The sequence below is a fragment of the Centruroides sculpturatus genome, unplaced genomic scaffold (genome assembly GCF_000671375.1).
Source record: "Centruroides sculpturatus isolate CEXI.00-Female unplaced genomic scaffold, Cexi_2.0 scaffold1299, whole genome shotgun sequence".
Classification (NCBI taxonomy): domain Eukaryota; kingdom Metazoa; phylum Arthropoda; class Arachnida; order Scorpiones; family Buthidae; genus Centruroides; species Centruroides sculpturatus.
Window position 1 is genome coordinate 37,435 of NW_019385522.1, and position 21,033 is coordinate 58,467.

General features: G+C 27.9%; 1 protein-coding gene across 1 annotated transcript in view; it reads right to left on the reverse strand.

The window, feature by feature from the left end:
• The window catches only part of LOC111639781 (protein numb-like), a gene marked incomplete at its 3' end in the record, with an annotated part of 42,507 nt that overhangs the window by 13,027 nt on the left and 8,447 nt on the right, over positions 1–21,033 (reverse strand). Inside the window, exons 3-5 of the mRNA XM_023385723.1 lie at positions 18,763–18,834; positions 8,248–8,325; positions 6,179–6,319 (exon numbers count right to left, since the gene is read on the reverse strand). Of these exons, the coding sequence (XP_023241491.1) occupies positions 6,179–6,319; positions 8,248–8,325; positions 18,763–18,834 (291 nt within the window). The remainder of the gene's footprint in view (positions 1–6,178; positions 6,320–8,247; positions 8,326–18,762; positions 18,835–21,033) is intronic.

Here is a 21,033-nt window from a genome sequence, read left to right on the forward strand (position 1 = left end):
TTTCTGTGGACTCCAGTTGAGAACCTATGGTCTAAAGTCTTCTAACAGACAACCAGTTGAATTTTGCAAATTTTAATTTTTCCAAAATTTCCTTTTAAAATATTACCATAACATTGTCAACTATAGTCATAAATTACTTTGTGGTTGACTACACGTATAACACTATACTTATACACTTATACTTATGGAACTCAAAATCATATATAAACACAGTGTTTGCAGCTCTGTGCCATAAAAATTTTATGGCATGGCTTAATGACATACAAATACAAACACAGTGTTTATACATGGTTTTGATTTCCATAAGTAGTGTTATAGGTGTAGTCTAACCATAAAATACCGTATGACAATTCATTTATAATTAGCAATTATGGCATTTATGGAAATTGGTCTACTCGCTCTGCTCATGTGCCAAACTTCCATTCATGCCATAATCGCCTATATTATAAACTAATTGCATAATATAATTCTGCCATAGGAATTCAAACACATTATTTTTCTGTAAACATTGATTATTTTTAAATCATGATCACTTATATCAAGGATGGGCAACCTTTTTCTATGTAGGGGCTGCATTTCAAAACTTTCAAACTGATGCAGGCCACATAAATAGAAAAGAGAAAAAATGCCAGTAAATCACAATTATTTATTCATGTATAATTATAAATTAGCATAAGTATACTTAATTTAGCTTCTTGAACTGATGTGAATGTAATATATCAGAAATATTTGGTTAAGTATCAGTCATTGCTAGTTTTAAATTAGTTTTGAAGGGAGTCTGTGACATGTGTATGTTGGCTGCCAGGCAGTAGCCTGCACCAAGTTGCCCCTTTGCCTGGTCAGGCAGCCCATACTTTTGACGTTTGTTGTCCTCTTTGTCTGTAGCCTGAGTCGTGCACTAGCTGTGACTAGGTTTAGATCTGTATGCACAATGTTATGTTTTGTATAATAATAAAGTTTTAGTTATATACCGTATTCACTTGCATATAAGACAAGGTTTTTATTCATTTTTCACTGCTTCAAAAACTTAGGTCGTCCTATATGCGCGAGCAAAAGATTCTTTGCATTTTTGCAATAATTTGTGTGAACCGTGTATTTGCGTTTTTTACTGGATGTTTACCCTCTTGTATTTAATAACACATATTTTATCTGGGTATTGTCAGAAGTAATGATGAATAGCAATAGGGAAAATAAAGCTTTTAAATTGAATTCCAAAATCACATGGGAGCTGGATATAAGTTTTATCCATTTCCACATGGAAATAGATGATTATTTGGAAATTAGAATTTGGAGAAACTCATAAGAGAGTGGATTCGACTGTTAAGACTTGGCAAAAAAGGTTCCTGATTGTCCAGCTTTATGTGAAAAGAATTATGTTGTCGATTTTACAAGATTTTTCCTTGAAGTTTAAAATGCCAGTAATTTTTGCAGGACAATGTGTGAATTTATGTGCATTTGATATTTTACTTGCGATTAAACAAAATAAAATTAGAATTATATTAATAAATCTAATTTTCTTTATTCTACAAATACAAATAATAAAAGATACAAATAATTTGGGTCTATTACAGTCACACCTCGTCCTATATGCAAAGTCGTCTTATATGTAAGTAAATACAATATATTTAACAAGATAGTCGTTTACTCTACAGATATAACAGTCTGTTAGCCAGTTTCTTGTTTTAATTTTTACTAAATTCATTGCAGAAAAACTATTCACGTACATAAGTTGCAGAAAATAATGTTTGAATTTTTGCTGCATACTTCCTTAAGCTAAGAAATTGATATATTTATTCATATTTTATGCAACATGGGCTGCAGGTTATACATCCCTGACTTATATAATGTAAAAAGTTTGTGTATAGTATAGAATATAGCAAAATTTTTAAAAAGTTTTCTCGATTGCTCTTCTTTACTTATGAACAACAATTCCATTTAACAGAATAAAATAATATAAACATAATTTATAGAATTTCATTAACTAAAGAAATATGTTTGCATTTGTCAATTCATTGTCAGCTATACAATGGAGTTAGAAAGAAAAATAGTTTAATAATCTAAACATATCATACAGAGTAACTAAAATGCTTTTGAATGGATATAAGAAAAGATAAACTTCATTTGAAACTAAATTTTAAATTGCTAATCCTATTATTTATTGTAATGATTTTTAATTGAACATTTGTACTTAAAAAGTCTGCCAACTTTATAGATTGTTTAAGTTCACACATAAAACACATTGAAAAAGTCTCAACAAGTCAAAAAATATTTAATATGTTAATATTTTTAAAAGAGATTCATCCAGAGATTTGAGCTAAACCCATACTGGAACAACAACAGGAATGAACCTGCATCATTAAATCAATATTATGACCATACAAATAATTTGGGTCTATACAGAATCATATTGATTTAATCAACAAATTAATCCTTGGAACTTTGTTAATAATGTAGAATCTGCATCATTTTTACTGAATTGGAACTGAAACTGAATCAGTGAGATAAGAATTTGTTAAAAGCAGAACCAAATCAGTTATTTTGATCCAATTTGAATTAGTTCATCAAAATGCTTTTAAAGTGATGAGATTAACTATTAATATGGAACTAAAGATGTAAAGAATATCATATGTTGATTTGAAATTTGGCCAAACTACTGTCAATTATAAGGCAGGTCCAACCTGTAGTTATCATTACAAAATGCATAATTTATGATAAATCACCTAATCCAGGAATACTTTGCAAGCAGCAAGTGACTATTACTTTTTGTATAGGATTAGTCAAGATTTAATTTTTCTGTTTACATTATTTATAATTATATCAAACAGCAACCACAATACTTAGAAATAAGAGAAGCTTTATTAACTTACTGAATCTTTCAAAGCTAAAAATCCATGACACATCCACCTACGTGTTGTTCCATCTCTACATATATATGAAAATCCCCTTTCGTGATTTCGATCAGGTGCACAAAATGAAACTTTTTCAATAGTTTGATCAACAATTAATCCCTATAAAAAATAATATTTATTAATTATAATTTTGATTAAAATTATTAAATGTAAAATATAACAATACTAATAAAATTGTGCTGAACTTAATTTTTAAATCTATATCAAGTTTGGCAAGTAATAACAATTTATTATTTTCATCTAAATTTTTATACAAAATATATTGTATTTTTAAAAATATTATATACTTAGTGAATTGAAAAATTAATGATTCAAAACTAATTTTAAAATTGTTACTTCTTTATTACATTAATAAACTGCTGTTAACTAATGAAATATATAAAGTAAAGCATGATATATTATTAAAAACGATAAAATACAATTAAATAAAAATTTTATATTGAAAAAACTTCTGCCAGAGTTTCAATTTATAGTATTTCATTTATTGATAATGTCTAAATAAAACAAAAATCAAATTATGTCTTTACTAAAATAAGAAATTACTGTGTCATTTCTTTATTATGTAAGTTATATATATTTAAATTTCATAACATAGTAATAAACATTTATTACAGTTGACCCCTATAACGCGGGTTCATATAATGCAGATTTGTATAGTGCGGCGAAAAAATTACGACCATATTCGTATAAAGACACTAAAAGATACTCGTAAAATGCGATAAAACATCATCACCGACTCATGTCACAACAGGATTGGTTGAATCTGGAGCAATAATGGACGAGCAAACTATTTACATGCTATGGAGAGTTTAGGCGGGTAAGTTGAGTTTACTATCGTCTGTACAGTATATAAATTAGGTACTGTAAGTCTAATACAGTACTGTAATTTTATACATTTCTTGTGAAAAAAACATTTCTTATTCAACAACCATAAAAATTATTTCTATTAATGATGTCTCCAAAGTTCAACGAATTTTTTCACAGAAAAATAACTTATCAAAAAATGCGCCCAACGTTCGATGCACTGCTCCGCGACGAAAATAAGCTTAAGCAATGGTGTTGTCGAACGGTGCACACTTGGTAAGTAATCCTACAATTTTTTGTTTATAGCATAGTTTATATGGATTATTCACAAAAATTATACATGTTTTGGAAATGTTGAGTCAAATTAGTCTAGAATTGATTAATTTTATGGAAGAAAACCTTTCAAACGGCCGTAGTCCGTAAACTGCACACGTGCCGGGCTGTAATTGGCTCATGTATTTAAGGATTCCTACAATGTGAAATTCTTATAAAGTGGAACGCATCTACCACATTATAGGGGGTCGACTGTATTTCAATATCAAATAGTTTCTCCACTACATGATATTTTAATAATCTTACAATTTGATTCTCTTTGTAGTTTCAGTGTTTATTTATCAGTTGCATAGTCATATAAACAAACAATACATTATGATAATTCTATTATAAAATATAAATTATTATATTCACTAAATTATCTATATTTAGTGTATAAAATCAAATTAACATGTCTGTCTGGCCACATATTATGCAAGAACAACTAAATTAATTTATATGAAATTTTACACATATATTCAAAATAGCCCTGATCTTAGACTTTTTATAATATGATATTTAAAATCAACTTTTTGATTAAAAAAAAAATCAAGTTTCTACAACATGAAAGGAGACTTAATAATTTTATAAATAATGATGAAAAATTTGATCTATACATTACAAATAATAAAATAAAAATTTGATTATCAACTAGATAAATGAGGATCAGCAAATAAACTTGATTGTAAACTATTCAATGTTTTGAGTAAAATAAAATTTATAGTGAACACTGAAAATATAATTTATTATAACAATATTTTATAACTTTATAATTATAGATCATTAGGTTGTTTTAAAATCAATTAATTTGTTNAATACAAATAATAAAAGATACAAATAATTTGGGTCTATTACAGTCACACCTCGTCCTATATGCAAAGTCGTCTTATATGTAAGTAAATACAATATATTTAACAAGATAGTCGTTTACTCTACAGATATAACAGTCTGTTAGCCAGTTTCTTGTTTTAATTTTTACTAAATTCATTGCAGAAAAACTATTCACGTACATAAGTTGCAGAAAATAATGTTTGAATTTTTGCTGCATACTTCCTTAAGCTAAGAAATTGATATATTTATTCATATTTTATGCAACATGGGCTGCAGGTTATACATCCCTGACTTATATAATGTAAAAAGTTTGTGTATAGTATAGAATATAGCAAAATTTTTAAAAAGTTTTCTCGATTGCTCTTCTTTACTTATGAATAACAATTCCATTTAACAGAATAAAATAATATAAACATAATTTATAGAATTTCATTAACTAAAGAAATATGTTTGCATTTGTCAATTCATTGTCAGCTATACAATGGAGTTAGAAAGAAAAATAGTTTAATAATCTAAACATATCATACAGAGTAACTAAAATGCTTTTGAATGGATATAAGAAAAGATAAACTTCATTTGAAACTAAATTTTAAATTGCTAATCCTATTATTTATTGTAATGATTTTTAATTGAACATTTGTACTTAAAAAGTCTGCCAACTTTATAGATTGTTTAAGTTCACACATAAAACACATTGAAAAAGTCTCAACAAGTCAAAAAATATTTAATATGTTAATATTTTTAAAAGAGATTCATCCAGAGATTTGAGCTAAACCCATACTGGAACAACAACAGGAATGAACCTGCATCATTAAATCAATATTATGACCATACAAATAATTTGGGTCTATACAGAATCATATTGATTTAATCAACAAATTAATCCTTGGAACTTTGTTAATAATGTAGAATCTGCATCATTTTTACTGAATTGGAACTGAAACTGAATCAGTGAGATAAGAATTTGTTAAAAGCAGAACCAAATCAGTTATTTTGATCCAATTTGAATTAGTTCATCAAAATGCTTTTAAAGTGATGAGATTAACTATTAATATGGAACTAAAGATGTAAAGAATATCATATGTTGATTTGAAATTTGGCCAAACTACTGTCAATTATAAGGCAGGTCCAACCTGTAGTTATCATTACAAAATGCATAATTTATGATAAATCACCTAATCCAGGAATACTTTGCAAGCAGCAAGTGACTATTACTTTTTGTATAGGATTAGTCAAGATTTAATTTTTCTGTTTACATTATTTATAATTATATCAAACAGCAACCACAATACTTAGAAATAAGAGAAGCTTTATTAACTTACTGAATCTTTCAAAGCTAAAAATCCATGACACATCCACCTACGTGTTGTTCCATCTCTACATATATATGAAAATCCCCTTTCGTGATTTCGATCAGGTGCACAAAATGAAACTTTTTCAATAGTTTGATCAACAATTAATCCCTATAAAAAATAATATTTATTAATTATAATTTTGATTAAAATTATTAAATGTAAAATATAACAATACTAATAAAATTGTGCTGAACTTAATTTTTAAATCTATATCAAGTTTGGCAAGTAATAACAATTTATTATTTTCATCTAAATTTTTATACAAAATATATTGTATTTTTAAAAATATTATATACTTAGTGAATTGAAAAATTAATGATTCAAAACTAATTTTAAAATTGTTACTTCTTTATTACATTAATAAACTGCTGTTAACTAATGAAATATATAAAGTAAAGCATGATATATTATTAAAAACGATAAAATACAATTAAATAAAAATTTTATATTGAAAAAACTTCTGCCAGAGTTTCAATTTATAGTATTTCATTTATTGATAATGTCTAAATAAAACAAAAATCAAATTATGTCTTTACTAAGATAAGAAATTACTGTGTCATTTCTTTATTATGTAAGTTATATATATTTAAATTTCATAACATAGTAATAAACATTTATTACAGTTGACCCCTATAACGCGGGTTCATATAATGCAGATTTGTATAGTGCGGCGAAAAAATTACGACCATATTCGTATAAAGACACTAAAAGATACTCGTAAAATGCGATAAAACATCATCACCGACTCATGTCACAACAGGATTGGTTGAATCTGGAGCAATAATGGACGAGCAAACTATTTACATGCTATGGAGAGTTTAGGCGGGTAAGTTGAGTTTACTATCGTCTGTACAGTATATAAATTAGGTACTGTAAGTCTAATACAGTACTGTAATTTTATACATTTCTTGTGAAAAAAACATTTCTTATTCAACAACCATAAAAATTATTTCTATTAATGATGTCTCCAAAGTTCAACGAATTTTTTCACAGAAAAATAACTTATCAAAAAATGCGCCCAACGTTCGATGCACTGCTCCGCGACGAAAATAAGCTTAAGCAATGGTGTTGTCGAACGGTGCACACTTGGTAAGTAATCCTACAATTTTTTGTTTATAGCATAGTTTATATGGATTATTCACAAAAATTATACATGTTTTGGAAATGTTGAGTCAAATTAGTCTAGAATTGATTAATTTTATGGAAGAAAACCTTTCAAACGGCCGTAGTCCGTAAACTGCACACGTGCCGGGCTGTAATTGGCTCATGTATTTAAGGATTCCTACAATGTGAAATTCTTATAAAGTGGAACGCATCTACCACATTATAGGGGGTCGACTGTATTTCAATATCAAATAGTTTCTCCACTACATGATATTTTAATAATCTTACAATTTGATTCTCTTTGTAGTTTCAGTGTTTATTTATCAGTTGCATAGTCATATAAACAAACAATACATTATGATAATTCTATTATAAAATATAAATTATTATATTCACTAAATTATCTATATTTAGTGTATAAAATCAAATTAACATGTCTGTCTGGCCACATATTATGCAAGAACAACTAAATTAATTTATATGAAATTTTACACATATATTCAAAATAGCCCTGATCTTAGACTTTTTATAATATGATATTTAAAATCAACTTTTTGATTAAAAAAAAAATCAAGTTTCTACAACATGAAAGGAGACTTAATAATTTTATAAATAATGATGAAAAATTTGATCTATACATTACAAATAATAAAATAAAAATTTGATTATCAACTAGATAAATGAGGATCAGCAAATAAACTTGATTGTAAACTATTCAATGTTTTGAGTAAAATAAAATTTATAGTGAACACTGAAAATATAATTTATTATAACAATATTTTATAACTTTATAATTATAGATCATTAGGTTGTTTTAAAATCAATTAATTTGTTCTATCTAAGTGTAACAAATACATTTTCCATAATTTAATATCAATTACTTTATGAGAATATTCTATATATAAATCAATTAATATAGATTATAAATTTACCTTGGTTTCATCATCAACTACACGTAAACCATCACCAGTAACATATAAAGTGCCTTTAATAGGTCGTCTTCTTGAATTCTAAAAAAGAAAAATATTGAAAACTAAATTTATTTAATAACTTGATAAACAAATAAAATAATCCTAATAAAAAGTATAAAAATATGCATTAAATAAATAAAAATTGCACATTTTATATTTGAATTATGCCTTATTCTGATACCTATTTTATGGGTTATTCATTTCAATTTATTTAAATAAATAATTATTGAAATAATAATATATATTACTTTATTGTAAATTTGCACATTTTTCATCAAGAGTATTCTATATAACTAACTAATCGTCTACAGCATTACTGAAACAAATAATAAATAAAATAAATAATTCAGTCTGATGAAACAAGAAACAATTTTAAATATTTACATGATATATAATCTAACAATAAAATATTCTTAATATAAAAATGTAAAAGCTTATTACAATGTGATCCTAATATATAAGCAGGAATGCAGAATATGATCTGATCATATAAACACAATTTGGAGGAAATTAAAGCATTCCCAGGGAAATTTGCAGTAGAAACATATTATGGCAATAGTCACCAAAGTTACAATAAAATGAAATAGCACCTCAGCTAAGCCTATAAACATTAATTGGAGAAATTCCCCAAAAAGTTGGTAAGGTCTGTTTTAAAACTGAAAATGAAATGTTTAATATCTAAATACCTGGTTAAAAATAAATTAAATAAAGTGTGTAAAGGTGTCAATGTAGGACATACTTAGGGTTGCCAGACATGCTTTTATTTCAAAGGCTAATGCTTTATTTTAGTTAATCTGCCCTTGTTTTTTATTGAAATAAGAAAGGATACAATTTGTTCTTTATTTTCATTTTTCAATGCCCATATTTCATAATTACAGTAGTGGATTTTTGTATAGGCATATGCTTATCCATATTTATCAATCGATATCCTTCCTCCCATAAAAAATTATGGTTTACGATTAAATATTTTAAAGTTTGATTTCAACTAAAATTTGCAAATATCTATAGTCAATAAAAAACAAATTTTAAGATCAATATTTAAAAAATATAAATAGAATGTTTAGTTTTTAACTAAAACAATCATTCAATTTTATTTCTTTTGGAATGGGATGGAGTGAAGTAAATGTTTTAGAGTGGTAGCATTAATCATTTTTAAGTGTTCTTTAATCCATTTATAGAAATCAGGAACCCTAGATATATGTGAGGGATGAGTTAGTCACAATTGCCAAATCATTGTTTCAATTTTTATGAAAAACTAAAACCAAAACCAAGATCTAAAAGAGCCAAAACTAAAAAATCTGTTTTTATTTCAAAACTCTTTTCATGCTGAAAACAGTTTGAAATATAAAAAGTTCACTCATTAAATAATGCTTATTTAATCAGTGAAATTGCATGTCAACATGAATTAAAATGAAATACTCACTCATCTCTGGCAGAGAAAATTTGCAAATTAATGAACTGCATTTAAAAACTTTTTCTAAATTGTCTCAATTAAATGGCTAAATAGAAGTTTTAACACTACTTACACATTTTTTTTATCTCTCATATTTTTTGTAGATATATTTTGATGTTAATGTTTTAAAATTTGTTAGAAAATAAAAAATAACATAAAAATATAATTGTATTTAAAAAAAAAAATAATAATGATCTCAGTCAAAAACTAAAAAAAACTGTTGTCTTTAAAATAATTTTTTGGAAAAAAATGCACAATTATCATCGTAAGAAATTTTGAGTTTTTGGACATTAAAAAAGTTCATGCTTTGTGCTAAAAATACATAATCTATTTGCATGATTTGGTGATAATGGTTGTTGTGTTTGAGTTCAATTTTTTTTTTTCATTAACCAACATATTACATGATGGTTATAATTCTATATGCAATCCCATGATTATATGATTAAATTAAAGCATTCTTTTAATTTAAACATTTTTACACTAATTTATCTGTTTTGTATAGAGTAGGCCTATTTGTATGATATAATTAGAATATTTTAAAATATTAATTAATAATTATTAATTCACCCATAAAATATTGTTTTATTTTGTGCTAGTGTGCAACAATTTTGGAAAAACTTTATACGGTAAGATCCCGCTTATGCTGCCTCGATATAGTGTTGTCTGCTCAAAGCCTAAAAAAAGCTCCAAATTTATGCTGATTCAAATTATCACAGCATTTCATTGATTCACATATAATATGATTATTCATGAACACGAACCAGTCAGCAAAATGTGACAATTTGTCATAGCACTGTATGTCCCTTAAATCTATGCTTATTTTGTGCAATTTTGGAAAAAATATAACATAATGATGCCATAGGAAATATCAACTTTTCTTGAGAAGAATTAACTGATAAATACAGGAATGGAATGGAGTGTGGAAGAAGTTATGGCTGAAGAAGAGCATATCATTATATTGTTAGGTTAACCAAATTGTCAACTTAATCAATACAGCAGGAGAAGGAGATGTAGACAAGCAGAATATTGAGGAATTACTGCAGTTACTGCGTCGTTGGTGAGAACCTTACCAATGACGGTTAGTAAGGTTCTCACCAACAATGACCTTCAAGAACTGGCAGAACAAGGAATTCATGTGGAACTGGAAAATAGTGATTCTGAAAACGAAGAACTCAAAGAACTTGCTACAGTAAAAGTTTGATAATAATAACCAAAATAGTTGATCAGATTGTAGCAAATGGTCCAGATTTTGAAAGGAGTGCAAAAGCAAAACAGTGTTTTGGACGCAATCTTCAGTTACTGACATTTGCTTAAGAAAAGAGAAAAAAGCGACAAATGAAACTACACTACTTTTATCACAAAACACAAGAATTTCAGAAGAACCAGGACCTTCATCACAAAAAATGAACTTTACATTTCAGCATATGTTTTTGTTATTTAACACACATTATTATGCAAATTAATATAAAAATAACTTAAAATTAAAGTAAAATCTGTTTGTTTTTGGGTGCGTGCTCCCCTTTCCCTATTTACTCTATGTTAAAATGACCTAGTTTAATGCTGTTTCATTTAGCGCATTGTCATCTAGGAACACATCCCCCACATTAAGCAGGGTCTTACTGTATATAAAATTTATGTTCTGGGCAAATTTTGGCCTCCAAAAATATTCTGCACTCCTGTTTAATGTACTTGATATATATGAGGATTCAATACAAACTGCCTTATTTTAACCTTCTTCCTGACTTAAGACAAATATTCAACACAATAAGCATTAACTGATATTTACAGGGAAAAAACATTCCAATTACAAGTGCAATGAGATTGAGATTCCGATGCACTACAATTAGATGACCCATAGGTTTCAGTTTGTTTTCTTTCTTTCAATCACACTGTTTAGGTTGTGCCATTTGTTCTAACCCAGTTGTGCAGTTAAGTAAACTTTACCTATACATTAAATAACCATTGTAATGGCAATACAATTTCATTAATTAAAAACAAAATTAAATTTTAAATCTTCTGAAACCGTGTTGTCTTATTTCTTTGATTCACTAACACAAGACGTGTTACTATTTCAACACTGCCAAGTGTTGAAATAGAAACACACCTTGTGTTAGTGAATCATAAAAACAAAATCTTTACTCTAAGTTATTTCATTTTCTGAATTACTTACTATCTGAACTAATGTTTGTTTTGCTACCAGTAATTAAAGAAATATCTGATAATTTATGTTTGCATTTCATATTAGTTCCTTTTGTATTGATTAATTACCTAATCAGCACTTTCATTTATTTGATTTTATTTTGTTTAAATTTATTAATTGATAGAAAAATAAGTGTTTTGTAGTACTTTAATATTATTTAGGAAATATGGATAGAGTGATAGGGTTATGCTGAAATGAGGTATAAATTATAATCATAAGAAATGATAAATAAACTTCTTTCTGTTTATGAGATTGATTTATAAGATTTTCAGAAACAAGGGAAAACATAATTGAGATTACACTGTAATTTAAATTAATCATTGTCCAAAATTTATACATCGAAGACAAAAAAAATCTTGAAGATTTTAGAAGAAATAAAGTTTGAGAAACAAATGATAATTGATCTTCATGTTTCTGGTATTCTTTATAAATTTTGGAAGCTTGCAAATACTGTTTACTGCATTTTTGTTCCTTAGTTTAATAAAATATTCAATGCATTTCATTTAGGGAAAAAATAATGAAGTTTTCCAAAAAACATCCTAAATATTTACTACAGAGAAATTATGATAATTAGCTACCATTATTATGGCACAAATTTTACAAAATTAAGTTTTATGTTGTATGAGTTTAAATTACTCACATAACTTAAATTACTGATTAGGTAATCAAAGGTTTTTCTAAAATAACAATGCACAGGATAAAATTTATGAGATGAAATTCAGAATTTCATCACAAATCATTTTGAGATAAAAATTGTAATTGTTTCTTTTTCAACCTCCAATGATCCATAAAACAAAGACAAATGTAAATAACAAAATGAATTTATTACTAAAAGTTAGGTACAAACATGGTTATTATTTGTCTATTTGTGGATGAACTTTAAAATCCCCTCTTCATAGAATGTTGCCACTAACATTGTTTTGAAGATCATCATTAGTCTCAAACCTCTGCCCTCCTAGTCACATTTTCAGTTCAAGAAAGAGGTAGAAGTCTTCACACATTAAAAAGTTCCAAGCTAGGTGGAAGTCTGAAAGGTGAAAGACTTCCATCTATAGCCCCAATTTACTGCCAAGAGATTTCCACCCCTTTCATGAACTAAAAACGTGGGTAAGAGGACAGAAATTTGAGACTAATGATGATCTTCAAAACAATGTTAGGGCCCATCAAGTCATTGGCAGCAACATTCTATGAAAAGGGGATTTCAAAGCTCATCCACAGATAAACAAATGACTCAATCTTCATGGTGATTATGTCAAAAAGTAACCATGTTTGTACCTAACATTTGGTAATAAATCCATTTCGTTATTTACATTTGTCTTCGTTTTATGGACCATCGGAGATTAAAAAAGAAACAGCCCTCATAATATTCCAAAATTACTCATATATAAACTTAAAAATTCTTTTAAAGTATCAGATCAAAATGCTAATAAATATTCAAAAAGTCACTTTATTTATTGGCTCCTTAAATGTTTATTAGTGTTTTAGTCTTGTCTGTTAGAGTGAACAAATAAAAATATTCTTACATATTTTGTAAACAAAATGTGGATTTCATTTATATTTTATTTCATATTTTTTAATGTAATTTAAACAATTTTCTGTAAATTTTTATGTATTGTTATTAATTTTTGAAAATTTTTGTCATTTGATGAATACGAATTATTGTTGTTATAATGCAACATATTTATTTCTTATTAACATGAATAATGAAATGCTCACTTCCATTAAAATAAAATTAATTGTATATATAAAACAAAATAAATTAATTTTGATACAAATAAATAGTAATAGTGTGAGACCCGAAAGGCCCTGGGTCTAATTTAATAATTTTTATTAATAATGTTAAAATATTGTCACGAAATATTACTTCATTTTTGTGAGAAAACTAATGTTTTGGACGTGGGAAAGATAGATAGCAGATGTTACTTCCTTTGAGGGAAGTCCGTACATCCTCTGTTTTTCCCTTATCCGCTAAAATTCTCGCTCAGATGTGAACTATCTACCCCTCTTTGATTCCCCTTTCATCCGTTCACATGAACGAGTTTCTAGCCGGTGATTGGTTGTAAATCCTGAGATATAGAAGAAATTTGTCCGAATTCGGAAAGTTCTTTGACCGATCCGAAAGTGTCCAAACTCCACACTTTTTCCTCCTGATGACCAACGCCCATAGACAAGCCACATGGACTAAGTCCCGAGTCTGCACTTAGAAAATGTAACTTTGATTTTGTGCACATATCTATCTCCCATGTTGAGACGTAAATGAACTTTATCTCCAAAGTGCCCTCTGCCTACAGAGAAAAAGACGAACGACAACTAGAACAGGTTGTATGTTTTAACGATTTTGTGAGCTCTCTCTCTCGATCGCGTATCGGGTATAGTATAAGTCCATGCCGATATCGTGTATCTTAATTGTCGTTTTATATCCCTCGTTCCTCGATATTTGTATTAGTTTTACTTTTGAATCATTATATTTACTCTTGTTTGTTTTATATAAGATATGTCTGTTGATTTTTCTCTGAATCAGATCTATAAAGAAATCGCACGTGGGTTTGTCCGCAGATCGATAAATTGACAAACTGGTGTCAGTCCTGACGTAGATCTGGACCTCGCAGTCTAGATCGGTTTCGCATATTTATTGCCCTCCTATAAAAAGTTTAGAGAGCCGATCACACGATCGTGCGCCAGTAAGTGATATAGGTAACTTACTTATACCCTTGGCTACTCTCACAATAGAAAAACAAAGTTTCTTTTATTCTGAAACAATTTTCCAAGCAGACTCTTGATCTATATGAAGGTAAAAAATGGTAAATTGATATGTTTTTAGGTTCATTATGACTGAAAATGTATCTACTTTTGCACTAAATATAATAAGAAAAATAATTTTCTATCTTATGAAAAAATGATGCAAATTTATAGCATCATAATGTTTGTTTGATCATGGTGTATTTAATCTTTTTTAATCATCACATCCTATACTAACACTTCTTACATAAAAACTAATATGGGTACTTTTCTGTTATTAGACATTTCACATTGTGTATTGCATTCCAATGTTGCACTGCACTCTGCTGGGTCAAGAGATTTTGCATTGCTTATAAAACAATGAAAAATAATTGCATTATGATTTCAAATAAAGTGTCCAAAAATTAAAATCTAAGTAAAAATTATTTGTTTCTAAAATTTTTTAAATATATTTTAGTTTTGTATTTAATATTAGCACTAATAGTTTTTGAAGAAAAATTTATTTTGGAAATATTGCCCTGTTACCTGTTGTTGGTATGTAAATTAGTCCATTAGTTCAATATTTCAGGTAAGACATTCTGTTGAAGAGAATGTTGCATTTGTTCACTATTTTCAACTTTTTATAAGAATGAAAAAATTTTGTTCGTATTCTACAGTAATATGGTATATCACATTTCCAATGTTTTTTAAAAAAGGCAATAATGTAGTTTTGCTAAGTGTGTTAAAAGCCAAGTTGAAGTTTTAACAAAGCAATTTATAGATGGGCTTCTGGTGTGCAGACTAATATATGGATGCACATGTCAAAGGATAGTTTTGTCATTTCTTTAGATTTAAGCTTTGTAAGTTTGAAGAATTGTTGTCATCTAAGTTTTACAACTTTCAAATGTAAATGTTATTCTAAGTGAAGGAAAGTAAGTACCATTCCTTTAAATTGTCCTTCAAGTAGTAGTAAGTAAATATTTTAATGTAATAAAATTAACAAAAAGTACACAATTGTAATTATTTATATCAGGGGCCACCAAACTATAGCCTGCAGTTCATTTGTGGTTCAGTGCAGCAGTGATCCACTGCTGCACTGAACCACAAATGAGTTAAAAGGTAATTATTTATATAGAAATATCACTGATTGTAGATAAACTTACTATGTAAAAAAAATTAAAATAAGTTTAAGTAAAATTGCCAAAATTGGTCCAATCTGATTTTTGCATTTGACAGTAATATCATTTTTAGGGAAAATCAGTGAAATAAACAATTCGGCAACTTTTTATGACTTTGGATATCAGAGCGTTTTTTGAGTAAGTATATGCAATAAAGTTTCTAAGGAAAGCAATTACAAGCTTGCTGCAGCAATCATGTTTGTATAGGTAAATAAATATGTTGGTTGTCTTTATTTTTTGTGTATTCAGTGTATTGTATTGAACAAAATGGTTATGCAGCCCATGCTCGTCATTCTCTCAGTTATGTGGCCCATTGTGAAAAAAGTTTGGTGGCCCTGATTTAGATTAATCTTTTTAGTTAATTTTGATTTTTTTAAATGTGTGCTTTAATATAACAAAATTTTAAAAAATGTATTTAATTTAAGATTTAAAAAATTTCATTTTGGTTATTTTCAAATAATATTTGATTTTTAATTTTTGAATAAAGTGCATTCTCACTCTGCAAATTGCAAGAATATAACTGAAAAGTATCTTAATATGTTAAAAACAAATTTATAATAATGTATTTAACCATTTTATACTTAGGTAACAATACACCTGATAAAATTAATCTGCACCTTCTATTTGGAAAAATTGAAAAAATTGTGAAAATTTTAATATTTACTACATTTTAAATGTATTAAATTAAATATTTTAAATATATAAATTTATAAAAGGAGTTAATAAATTAACATTTATCATTAAATACTAGATTATTTTCTACTGTATTTTGGCTCACTACTATTGAAAAGGTAATTTGGTCCAAAAACATAAATCAGATGCAAGCCATGATAATTAACTGTTAGTCAAAATATAGTTCAGAATAATTCAGTATTTAATAATTTGACAATGATAATGTTCAGGTATTGTTGAATAAATTAACAAATTGTTTTAATGAAAAAAATTACATATAATTATATACAGGTTATATACATTGTATAATATAGTATTAATAGTTATGTTCTGAAAAAAGGCCATGTTACACAAATCTATGCTATACAAAACAAAGGACTAATGCAAAACATAGAGTTAAGTTCCAGAAGTTAGCAAAAGTATACTATTCTTTTCTGTTACTAAGATAAATATGTTTATTAAAGCAATTAATAATTTATTTCCAATCAATATTTAATTAACAATCACAATTAAAAGTACTGTGTTACGCATTAATATTAATTTTAGTTAAATGGGGGCATTTTTTTTTTACAAAGTATCGTCATCATCTCAGCTTTTTTGTTGATCTTAATCAGAAGTATAAGCAATTTTTCATATTTATTTTTATCATAAAAAATTTTTTATGGATGACAAAATAAAAATATGTTATTAATCAAAAATTTGTTCTAGCAGGTAGCAATTGTTCAGTCGAGTACCAAATGACTTTTCCCAGAATTTGTGTTCAAATACCAAATTGTTCGAGTACTGATATACCACTGTATTTTGTTTGTCATTTTTAAGAATGAAATGTGAAATCCGGAATTTTTGTCGACTATTTGTCGATTAATTGTCCTGTATTTGCTTAAATTTTCCTTTAACTTAAAGTGAAACCTAACGAAAAAAAAACTTTTCGTTTATGTTCGACATAACCATCCGTTCAATTCGAAACTAATCCCACATTCCAACGCCAGAGTTGATAGTTAGCATGGTCCCGGGAACAACTCTGACCCATCTGCTTACCTTTTACCTCACAACAATCAACCACGTGACCATTCTCCCACGCCGAACTTATAAAAACCCCTTCCTTCCCCTTCTCGGGGGAGACGTACCAGAGCAGGTGCCGGAAGAAGATCAATTTCAAATAGTGTCCTTTTTATCTAGTGAACTTCCCTAAATCCAGGATTTAAACAGTTAACCAGTGACCTTTCCTACATCAGTGAACTTTCCTAGCCAGAGAAATTTTCCTAATTCAAAGAGTAGCGTGGATAACAGATCAAGAGGTATGGAACCAATTATTGTAAGCTCTCTCTCGGTCTCTCCGCGTTTTAGGGACGCGAACTAGACGTAGTATTACTTGGTTTAATAAATTGTTAATTTTCCTTATGTTATATCTGGCCTCCTCGTTTACTCGTATATCGCCTGTCGTCTCACCGATGCGCTCCTCCCTCCGCCACTCAACCCGAAACATTAAAGCCCGTTACTGCGGGAAAAAGACTCTTTCCACCCATCCTGACAGTGAAAGGGTTTAACAACCTGTTGCCGGATCGGGAGACCTATCCCCCCTTCCGGTGGTTTCACAGAAATAATCATCTGTGGGTAAGTAATAAGTAACCACAGGTATTACTACCACCTACAGTTAAAAACAGTTTAATAACACTTATCTAAAATATTTAAATAAACTTTATTAAATATGAAGATTAATCTATAAAAAAAAAACACAGTGAGTCTTAAAGACTAAAGTCTGAAAGCAATGACAACACCTGGTTGATAGGAAAATTAGTGTAATTTTTTTCTTCTTTGTCTTATCAGGTTTCATTAAAGTAAACCTGACAAAAATCACCAAATAATTTGAAAATTTCAATATTCTAAAATCCATGGCAAATTTGAAATAACACGTGTGCTTATTTGAATAAAAAAATATATATAATAAGGAAGTTTACACTTAAAAATTGTGAAATTTTGTATGGAGGATTTCCAAAACTATGTTAGAACAAAAGTGGGAGTTTGTGTTGCATGGGGGATATCCTCAATTTTCAAACCATGTTAGTGTGAAACCATGTTGTATGAGGGATATTTGTATGTGTATAATATATATATATATATATATATATGCATGCATCACAATGTGAGAAAACAAGAAATAACAATGTCATGTTCAGATTTTTATTTTTAGTAGTTATATTTATTTGATAAAAATTCATCATCATATTATATATTAAAACAATATTTAAACTTACCCTGAGAACTTTCAATGCTTCTTCACATACTTGCATCCCTCGAGATTCAAATACTTCAACACATCCTAAATACTGAAAATAAGAAGTAAACATTGATTAGAAAATATGAATTGGTTTACATTTAAATTAAAATTTGAAAATAATATAATGTATGAGGATTATTTTAAGCCTAAATGAAAATATTTACAACATAAAAAACATAAAATTTCTTTAAATAAGTTATTTTCTTCTATAAGTTTTCATGAATTTTGATGTGCAGGTTAAATATTTCTATGAAAAATGATAAATTGTTCAAATCAAACTCAAACCTTCCTCAAAAAGTATAATAGTTTAAAATGAAATGTTTTCAGGCTATCTCATTCCATTCTAAGCAATTTAAATTTATACTTATTCCAGAAGAGATCTGTAAAAAAAAAAATAAGGATAGAGATGGTAAAGGTTTTGTTGCTTGTTGGTAATATTGAAGACACAAGTAAAAGTGAGAACAGGTAATGTGAATATACAATATATTTAAAATGACTATCAGAAAGTTTCAGGAAGGATATTTTTAAAAGTGATAATGTTGCTATTGGCATCCAATATGATAGGATGCCAATAGTAAAGACTTAATTCTAATTAAGTTAACTTTGAAATCAGCAATAAAATTAGGAGTGTTTATAAAGAATAGAAAAAATTGTATAGATTAAAAGAAATTTATAAATCAGAGTATTGGAGCATAAGAATGATGTGTGTAAGAAAAGTTGTCAACATGTTTTATACAAAATGCCTAAAATAAAAATGTATTTAAATAATTTGGAAGAAGTAAATTGTTGTACAGAAAAGAGGAAACAACAAACTTGAAAATTATGGATTAGTCATCTATATATTGTTCCCCAGAACCAGATTATTCTAACTCCACTTAATGCAAAATTTATGTTTCTTCATGTCATTGTGTTCTCATGCTGCTACTTTACATTTCTGCATAATTGAAAGAACGATATCATTTACCTTTATGGGAAAGTAATGTTATTTTATTTTAATCTAACTCTGAATAACTGATTTTATTCCAAATCAAAGTGTTCTATCTCCATTGACCAATAAGTCATCTCCTTTCATTTCCAAGCATGTTTATGCAACATGTTGTTTGCAAGTGCATCATTGCAAATTTGAAGTTAACAAATATTGCTATCATCTTATATTCAACAAATAAGCAGACTTTTTTATAACAGGGACGGTGTGAGAGAAAATCAGGCAGGCAGAAAAGAATTTTATGCCACTTATTCTGATGATAAAAGTAGGATGGATGAACAGGTAAGCACAGTATTGTAAAAACTCTGTTTTGTAAGTCTGAAATGTTACATTACAGTATATTTTTACACAGAGATCAAACTATCGCTTGTACTGATGCTGGCCCATCTAATACTGATACTGATGTTGTAAACAATACAGGTACAATACATTGCCATACTCCTTACTGATGCATTATTCTAAGTTTTATTTTTTGCTTTTTTAGAAACATGAGACAAATAATGAAAAGTTCAGAAAGAATTATGGAAGGTGTCTGTGAAAAAAGTAAAGCATCAACATGAAGAATACATCAATTCTCATGATGTCCTCATTTCCTATGCAAAAACAAAACATAGTAAAGATTGTCTTCAGAACTGTCACTATTTATGTAGGAAGAAGATACCATCAGAACAGTTAAAGATAATATTCCAGAACATTATCTTCAATTATATTATAATGAAAAAAATAATTTCTATGACAAGACAACAGAAAGATATGTAAAACAGAGGACTCAACCAGAGTGTGTTGAATCTGAGAGACCTCAAACATATTCTTACTATTTTGTGATCAATGATGATACAGTATGTGTCTGCAAAGAATTTCATCTGTCCACTCTGGTAATCAGACAACAGAGAAGTAATTACTTTCATTTAAAAAGTAGGTGGGCTTAATCTGTCCTCTGTCCTGTCTGAATCATCTTCAGAGGACAGATGAGGAAAAGAAACCTGGTGCAAAATTAGTAAGAAAGCACAAGAAAGAATTTGAAAGCATATAGATAGCTTTCCAAAAGTTCATTCTCATTATTGTAGACAGACTACTACACAAGAACATGCTTAAAGACTACAAAGTTGTCTCTGGAAAAAAAAAAAAAAAACAAATTTACCAAAAAATGTTCCTTACACAAAAGAAAAACATTTGGTATATAAAAAAAGAAGGCAAAAGTAACAGAACATCTCTGCAGAAAGATGAACTGATGCACATGGTGCCTTTCTACAAAACACAAAA